General features: G+C 40.5%; 2 protein-coding genes across 2 annotated transcripts; one reads left to right on the forward strand and one right to left on the reverse strand.

Moving 5' to 3' along the window:
* Positions 1–423: 423 nt before the first annotated feature.
* LOC116619554 (transcription factor Sp9) lies at positions 424–2,617 on the reverse strand. The gene is made up of 2 exons (XM_032384447.2): positions 2,426–2,617; positions 424–2,291 (listed from the first exon to the last, which is right to left on the reverse strand). The coding sequence occupies exons 1-2, from the start codon at positions 2,486–2,488 to the stop codon at positions 702–704; spliced, it is 1,653 nt and encodes a 550-aa protein (XP_032240338.2). The 5' UTR covers positions 2,489–2,617; the 3' UTR covers positions 424–701.
* A 342-nt stretch (positions 2,618–2,959) lies between these two features.
* On the forward strand, positions 2,960–8,645 carry LOC5514790 (outer dynein arm-docking complex subunit 4). The gene is made up of 10 exons (XM_001634899.3): positions 2,960–3,259; positions 3,679–3,810; positions 5,266–5,419; positions 5,678–5,742; positions 5,973–6,089; positions 6,344–6,401; positions 6,568–6,994; positions 7,365–7,648; positions 7,814–7,948; positions 8,200–8,645. Exons 1-10 carry the CDS (start codon positions 3,137–3,139, stop codon positions 8,481–8,483), a joined length of 1,779 nt encoding a protein of 592 aa, XP_001634949.3. The 5' UTR covers positions 2,960–3,136; the 3' UTR covers positions 8,484–8,645.
* The last annotated feature ends 320 nt before the right edge of the window (positions 8,646–8,965 follow it).

Consider the following 8,965-nt stretch of genomic DNA (forward strand, 5'->3'; position numbering starts at 1 on the left):
ATCTTGTGATTGCCCTGGGAGCAGACCCCATCATTTACCCGTAGGTATTTAGCTGGACTGCACCTACCTGTTTAAATGAAGCAAATTGTCCCAGGGCCCCAAGAAACAGAGTTGGGCTTCATTTTTATGTGAACCTGTGCCAGTTGTCTCTACCTACCCCCTCCCCCCACCCCACCCCAAGACAACTAGCTTCATGTGAACAGGACCTTGTCAGAAGAAAAGTGTGTGGTGCCATTTGCTTTAGGTAGGTTGCTGAAAATAGTTCTCTATTTACAGCAAAACGAAATAAGAGGTGGGGGACAAAGAGTTGTGAACGCAAAAAGGAAATTTATCAACTTTTTGACAAAAAGTCAATGACTTTTGTAAAAGAAACCTTTGTATACATGAAACTATAAGTTCCCCCATACAAATAAACACGGAACATTACCAAATTGATTTTGTATCACACAATACTCAGTATAGTTTCAATATTCACGACAATCTGTAGTTTTTTTACATTATATGCTGTAATAATATATACAAGTTCCACTAGTATTGTTTCGCTTTTCCATTAAGTAAAAAATTATATATTGTTCAACAAAAAGGCAAAGCGAAAAAAAAGTTGTACAAAAATATATATTTTCTAAAAGGTATAATGCATGATCCTCCTGTCGATAATGGGGTGTAAACCCCTGTCGATGGAGGTGAATGGCTAGACTACTCTACGAGGAGTACTCGGTTTCTTGTCCTTGTTCACTATCATTACCTGCACCAAAATCAGCAGAATCCATGAAATCCTCCGCTGAAGGGGTATTAGCTAGCTCCTCGAGACTCGTTTCAGTCAGTTTATAGTCGGAGGTTGTTATACAACCTTCCTGATCCACCGTACACACTTGAGGAATATTTAATTCCACGACAGCCGTTCTCTCACTCTGTAGAAGAAGCGCGTCGTCGGATATTTCGCTTGGTTGTGGCTGTGTTTCAGCTTGGGGCTGGGGTTGTATGGGTATTGGATCTTGTGTCTTAACACTTGTTGGGGCTGTCTTGTTTTTCCCATTTGAATGGGTTTTTACATGTTTCGACAAGTGGTCGCTCCGCATGAACTTCTTGTTACATTCTGGGCAAGTAAACCTTTTCTCGCCAGTATGTGTTCGCCTGTGCCTTTGTAACTCATCCGATCGCGTAAACCGTTTCCCACAAAACAACCAATTACAAACAAAGGGTCGTTCTCCTGAATGCCATCTTAAATGGGCCCTAAGATGCGAAGTTTTCCCATACACTTTCCCACAGCCGGGTACATGACAAACATGCTGCTTACGTCCATTCGCTGTTCTCCCTTCTCCATCGCGGCAATTAGGACACGTGCAAGCAATCCTTCGAAGCCTTCTCCCGGTTGTTGGGCTACCATTAGTAATAGCACCGTTGTTTTGCGAATCTCCAAGGCTATCTAAAGGCAAAGTCACCGGTACGATGTTACTAGATCCCCCTTGCTCCGGTTGTTGTTCATTTAGTGCATTCAAATTGACGGTAGTGGTGTTGTTCGGCCATTTTCCGGGCTCTAAAGTTTCCTGAGTGAGGATTATTTGCCCTTGTGGTGTCCTTGTGACTTGAATATAGCTTGTAGCATGATTCACGACGTTATTATTGATAGCATTAACGACAATTTGTTGTGGTTGTGGTGGTACATCAACGTTCTCGACGTTCACAACTTCCATCCCCGAGTTTTGCTGCATTGTGCTTGATGAATAGTTCGGTTGTGAGAACTGTGCCGACTGGACATCACCGGAACTGGTAACAGCCCAATTCATCGGTTTCCCCTGCCACCACTGACTCATGTTCGCTTGATTTTCGCTAACATTAGGCCCCTTCCCTAGCCAGGTAATAGAATCAGTGCCTTTAGTGGTTCCGTCGAAGGAATAATTGCAAATTTCAGGACTTGAAACTTGCGCGTTTCCATTAGTCGGTGTCGAAGGCGCGAGCTCGGGACTCGGGCTACAACACTGGGTCTCTTGACTCGGAGAGTTAGTCACTATAGCATAATAAACTTGACCATTCTCCACTTGTGTTAAGGGCGAATATAAAGATGTATTTTGCTGGTTCTGAACGGGTACGATCGTCGGTGAGTTTTCGACGAATCCATCATTTGGCGCGGCATCTTGAACGCCAGGGTCTTGGCTCCACACTTGGACGTATTCTTGTTGCGGTGGTATTTGAGCGATCGCCGATTGAATCGGTTCCCCTGCCGCATCTGTTCCTTGTCCAATCTTACTGCAGGTAGCAGCCAGCAGAGCTAGAGGAGAGGGTTGAATTTCCTGTCGATAATGTGTGCAGTGGGCGGGCACAAGAAAGGGGGTGTGAGTTAAAAAGAGAATTTCAAATCGCACACAATACGCAACAAGTATGAAACCAGCGAGCCACATCCAAGCAGTCGCAATAGAATACAGACCTGGGTTGACTGAGATGGCTGTATGTAATCCATTGGCGATCGGCGTAGTGCTAGACCAGTCATTACGTTAGTATACGTATCTACTTCGTCCAAGCCATTCTTCCCCGAAAGAAAGTGAAATTTTACTATTGTACTCGCTCTTTTTAAGACAAACTATAGCCCCGTAAAGACAGCTGCTCGCAGCAGTCGAAGGGATGCTTTCTCTTGGCCAATCATATGACAGCTTGAGTAATTTTGATTGGCAGACCGTGACCGCATTTGAACGGCACATGTGCTTTATTGATAAACGTCACGAACAAGGACTACAGCGCATAAAAACAATGTTCTTTTGGCTAAATCGTAAAAGCAATAGAAATATTTGTGCGGAGCATTCTCTCATGAATATAGCTCTACGATTTACTAAAACAGACGTGGGCCAGAAGAAGCCAGTAGACTTGTTTTGGCTGGTTATTCACGATATTTTATTGATATGAGTTAATATTTTTTTACTGGGTGAATTCAAAGATAGCGTTCGGTATCACCGGAACAATAAATATGTTTTCATCTTATCCTATCCTGCGCTGCGCTAGACTGGAACGAGAGAATCGACCGCGCGAGGCCTGCGCCCTATAACAACGACACCTTGACAACCGACTACGGTGGCCATATTACCGTCGAACATCAAAACAACCGAGGTTTAGCTCGAATTGTGTCCCATTTTCAAGTCTAGAAATGTATGAGGACGATGAAGAGCAAGAAGAAGGGCCTAAGAGTTCTTTCTCTACATATTTAGCGGAGGGCGATGTGTTGTTCAAACAAGAAGAGTACCAAAAAGCGTTGGATAGTTACTCATTGGTGAGGGCCATTTCCTTCCGCGAAATTTATAGTTTTGCTGGTGTCCATCCTCATTCCCAAAAACTTTAATAAGATAAGATTGCTGATATAATATTTCATTGTGATGTTGCATTTTGGCATCGGTTTCTTGCGGATCTCACACTTCATTGCGTTCGGGGAAGAAATGCGAATAATTATGCCTCTTTACCTACCATAAAAGTACCATACAATAATTTAAGTATAAATTTAAGCTTTATATACTTTTATCGTTGCTTTGATTTTTACTTTTCTTGTTGACACGGGTTAAGAAACAACAAGTATTTTTCTCTCAATAAATGCAGATAACAGTTTTAATGATCATAGTATATCAATATATGTAGGGCAAAAGTGACTGCCGTTATGTGGAAATGAAATTAATTCATAGTTATTCTATTCCTCAGGCCTTGGAATTAAAACCAACAGATCCATTCTGTTTGGTAGCTAGATCCAAGTGTTATCTTAAACTTGGAAAGAATGATGCAGCTTATAGAGATGCAGAAGCAGCACTTGAGGAAGATAAAGACTTTAATAAGGTACAATGATAAAGTGAAGAGAACCTTTGATAATTTGAGGTTGGAGTGACTACAGGCCAGTGAGGGGGATTAATAATGATGATGATGTTTTATTGTTTTTATCAGTTCTGCTACAAACTCTCACATTGGTTGATTGGCAGATATTGCAAACACTTTGCAATATTTGTTTCTACTCAAAACATAGTATAAAGATTATCTTGGCTAGACATCAGAAAACCCTTCCACTTATTTGGATTGTCCTTGTATTTACTGGCTCGTTCTATAGAAATCGTGGTGTAAAGTCACATTGTGGTCTCCTTGTTGTCGAATATTCTGAAGTTGCTCCAATATCTTATTGTCCTCATTTGTTTCTGCTGTACAAGAACTATTCATTCAAAACTTATTGCAGCTGAGGTTGAATTACAGGATTACAATGCTACAGTACTCAATAAATTCAATTAGTTAATATAAAATAAGTATTTTTACTGATACAAAATTCTGACAACAGTCAGATTTCCTCTCTGTTTGGTAAAGTGAGAACCCTTACCAGCCTAGCTGATAGTAAAATATCAGTTGTGTTTATCAGCCTAAAGTATTGTAGTTCTAAAATGGCTTAAAGTTCTTAAAACCTTTCACTTACATTAATCTAGCCAAAACAAAGCATAGATAAACTTTCAAATTCTGAAAAGGGAATTAAATTTGATTGAAATTTGAATTTTCTACAGATTTTTGAAAATTTTCCTGGCCGCTCGAAAGGAGATTGAATCGAGTGAATAATTCCAAGTTTTGGCGGGAAAATCTGAAACAACGTATTTTCCTTAAATACGTTAAAATTCAGAGACGGCAATACCACAAAATATTGGCGAATTGTTTTCTATTGCAATGCTACCCACAATGAAGCGAAGAATAATTTAAAGTCGAGAATTGTATGCGAAAAAAGAAAATATCGTTTTGTTGTAGGTTTCAAAAACAGCACGCGCTCGTGAGAATGTCACCATTCTTGATTGCGAATGCAGCTCGCGCGCACAATGCAAAAACAATTCAAAGACTAAAAAATATCTGCCAAATTTTGCAGATTTGTTTCCAGAAGTTAAATAATCATTTGACTACCAGGTTGAGATATAAAGATGGACGGTAAAAGTTGTAACCACACAACGCTCTTCAGCAATAACTAAGAAGACATGAAGACAGGAACCGGTTTAGCGTGCGCATATGTTTTCTCATGTAATTTGGTTGACATCTTGATCTACGCCCCAAGTGACTGGGGCCTTTCAGTTCACGGTTGACCAAAATACCTCAATATTACAGATTTGAGTTATTCGCGGGAACGCATGTTTTATAGGGTCCATATGAAACACATACCATTTGGAAGATGGAAATATAAAGAATTGATAAAGTCTTTCAACTCTGAAAGGTTATATGGACTTTAAAGTGTGCTCATTTTTCTCTTTGTTAACATTGCTATTTGGTTAACAGGGCCTGTACCAAAAAGCAGAGGCATTATATGCAATGGGAGACTTCGAATATGCCTTGGTGTACTATCACAGAGGGAATAAGCTTAGGCCAGAATTGCAAGAGTTCAGACTTGGTATTCAGAAAGCTCAAGAGGCTATTGATAACTCTATTGGAGGTAGGTTGATGCAAATGATTGCAGAAGCTGTTATTATTTATACATATCTTTTGACATTGTATTTTATACTTTCATTTATTACACTTTGTGACTGTAACTCACAGGCCTAGTCACCTTTGAATCCTAGACAATTTGTATATACTTTGTTAAGATCCTCTTCATTATGATGTAATCTTTGCATTTAGATCCTCTTTATTCCTCTTCATCTTTAAAAGGGTGCTCAACTGATGTTGATTTTATTATTTGTGTTTTTTTAAGTTGCTGCCAATGTGAAGCTTGAAAATAAGGGGGATTTGTCATTTTTTGCCAAGCAAGATGAAATGGTAAATCACTGTTTTGTACTATTATCGAAGCTTGTATTTCTACTGGCTGGTAGCTGTTAGTGGTAAGAAAAAACTACCCCACAAGAAACACTGTGAGCTAGGAGAAGAATGTAAATGGTTTGACGAATTGGCCAAACAACTCCGCTCCCTCCCTCTCCACTTAAACTACTTAAACTTAAACTACAGGCCTGGTCCATAAACACTGTGTTGTCAATTTTTTTTTGTTTTAGAAAAAACCTAAAGGTTACAGTAAACCCAACACACAAGCAGCGAAGACACAACCACAACAGCTAAACAGAGGGAAGAATACTAAAAGTCCGGCTGCTTCAGATAAAACAGTTAAGCAGGTGAGCAATGTCACACAATATAACTTCTGATACTGATGTCTCTCACTACACTTCACTTACGGATACCCCTTGGTTTAGGGTCTGCAGAAAAATATCTTGGGGCCATTAAAAGGGAGGGACTCACAAGGTTTATAATATTTTAAATCGACCTGTACATCTCTTCCCAATTTTATTGTCTATAGGAGTTATTTCTCTGTAGCCCCTTTTCAGCTTAGAGACTTATGAAATGTGGTTTATTATTCACTTTGTTACAGCTTCTTGGAGAGATGTATGCGGATAAGGAATACCTGGAAAAGCTCCTGAATGACGACAGTGAGTTGAGACCCAGAAATCTAGACCTAGGTGGTATCATCTTCTCATTTCTCTGCCAGTCTTTGCAACTGAGATGACGAAACCCTGCCTAAATATCAAAGCAATTTATCCAGCTACTTTAGGGAGCTGATTGTTAAGTTGTTTGTCTCTATATTTTAATCACCAGATTTTATCCATGGACATGCTTGCAGCAAGGATAACCAGATTTATGAGCTTGTATCCGGTGGACTCAATTACCTTGAGTCAAGAACAGAGTTCTGGAGACAGCAAAAGCCTTTATATGCTCGCAAGAAGGAGAAGGCGAAGCCTAGGAAAGTCCAGCAAAAGAGCAAGCCGGCAGATACAACAAAGTTTATTTTGAGATCATTAGAAGAGATTGACATGGCTCTGGCAGAAGGCGATGCAGAAGGTAGTCTAAAGCAAGCACAGTCAACACTAAGAACCGTACAGTCCTTGAATGAGGATAGTGTTCCTAATAAAGATGATGTGCTTGGTAACTTACACTCTTGTATTGGCAATGCCTACTTGGAGCTAGATGATAGCAAGAAAGCCCTTGACCACCACATGAAGGACCTCAAGATTGCTGAGAAACTGTAAGTACACAGAAGAAAAAAAATAAGTATAGTTTATTTATTTGTTGTATTCCAAAGGTATTGATGTAAATGCAATATGAGCACATTGCACCCCAACTAATACCTATTATATTCCGATCTTTCAACAAATCTAACAATAGTCTGTGCAAATTGGACAAGCAAGTGATGGCCTGCTTAGCAATTGCGTTTCTATAAGTTCTAACACAAAAAAATCTGTAAGCACAAAGTCCCCCTCCTCCCCTTATTTTTTTTCCCCATCCCCTTTCTCACTTGCCCCAACTCTGCACTGAAATCCCCAGAAACTCTTGCTTCACAGGTATAATGATTGACTCAGCCACTTAATGCAATTTCATGTTCGATACCTTAACAGTGAAAATCCTGATGGAAAGTCTCGAGCACTTGACAACCTAGGCCGTGTATACGCCAAGAACGGCGAGTTTGGCAAGGCAATTGACAAATGGATGGAGAAGATGCCTCTAGTGAAAACCCCTCTGGAGAGCACGTGGCTATTCCACGAGATTGGCAGATGTCATCTGGAGCTGAAGAACTACCAAGATGCCAAGGAGTATGGGCAGAAGTCACTTGCGGCAGCTCAGGAGGCTAGTGACCAAGTTTGGCAGCTGAACGCTACAGTACTCATCGCACAGGCTGAAGGTAACATGCTACGTACTGGTGATATTATCCTCTGCTTGTCAAGAGTTAGGTTCTACCATCGCTACCGCTTGTTTGATATGCACTATCATTTATTAATGTCTGCACACGCTTATTAATTAATCATTACCTTGTAGTACCCTCATGATGTTTTTTGTCATCTTGCAGTAAAACTCGGTGAGTTACAGGAGGCCTTAGAGTCGTTCCAGCAAGCGCATGACTTGGCCAAAATTCTAGAAGACGAAGCTGCCGAGAATGCTGTCTCAAAGGCGATCAGAGACGTCAATGATAGAATTGCTCAAGGTAGTAAAATATTTTAAAGTTGTCTGTTCAAATTGATGTACTTAAACAATATTTTTCACACCATTACCACACAATGGCATTGTAGTGTCACTAGGGCTCGCAGAACGTGCCAAACGTAAATCTTTTTTTTCTACCGTAAATATCAGAGTTCTGGTTCTGTTTAAGGTTGAAATAACACTTTCGCTACCATCCTGCCAAACCGTCCAAACTTCCCGAGTCAGCAGGTATTAACCTTAACCTTTTGTTAAAAGGCGTTAAAACAGACGAGAACTCCGACGAGAACGGGGAAGCAGAGACAAAACCGGACGAGACAGCACCATCTGAGCAAGAGGACTCATCTGCTGTAGAACCCACAGAGGCCAAGGATGAGGACGACACAGAGGAAGCTAATGATGCCGGCAAGGAGACTGCCACTGAGGACCCGCCCAAGAAGGAGGAAGATCACCAGCCTAGCGGCGAACAGCCTAGCGACGAACAGCCTAGCGACGAACAGCCTAGCGACGAACAGCCGAAGGAAACGGAAGAAACCATCTGAGGCTGCTTTTATGATCATAAAAAACTTTGTACAGTAAATGATAGAATCACGTTGTGTACTTTATAAGTATACTCACCTATATGTCTTGGTATTGCGATATTTTGATGAGTTTTTTAAAATGTGAATGTTCCTGTTACTGTAATAAACCAATGGAGTAATTAAGAAGGTTTTTTTTTGTCGAGTGTGGCGTGTTTATGCCCCCATACATCCCTGTCTTATGCCTCATGAGTAGCCCCCTTTTCAAGGTCCCCCATATGTAGACTTGTTACGATCCCTGTATCACCTATGAACATTTGAAAAGTGTTCCTATATAATCTCCCCAAATACATGCAACCACGGACAGGCGCGTCCACAGGGGGACCCCCAACTGGCTTGAAGGTCAGCTCAGAGTTAACAAAAAAAAACGTTGGCTACATTTAAAATGACTATAAAAATCTTTTAAAAATAATTATTTTTAAATAATATATATGTTAAAACGCATC

This window comes from Nematostella vectensis, chromosome 2, assembly GCF_932526225.1.
Source record: "Nematostella vectensis chromosome 2, jaNemVect1.1, whole genome shotgun sequence".
NCBI lineage: Eukaryota > Metazoa > Cnidaria > Anthozoa > Actiniaria > Edwardsiidae > Nematostella > Nematostella vectensis.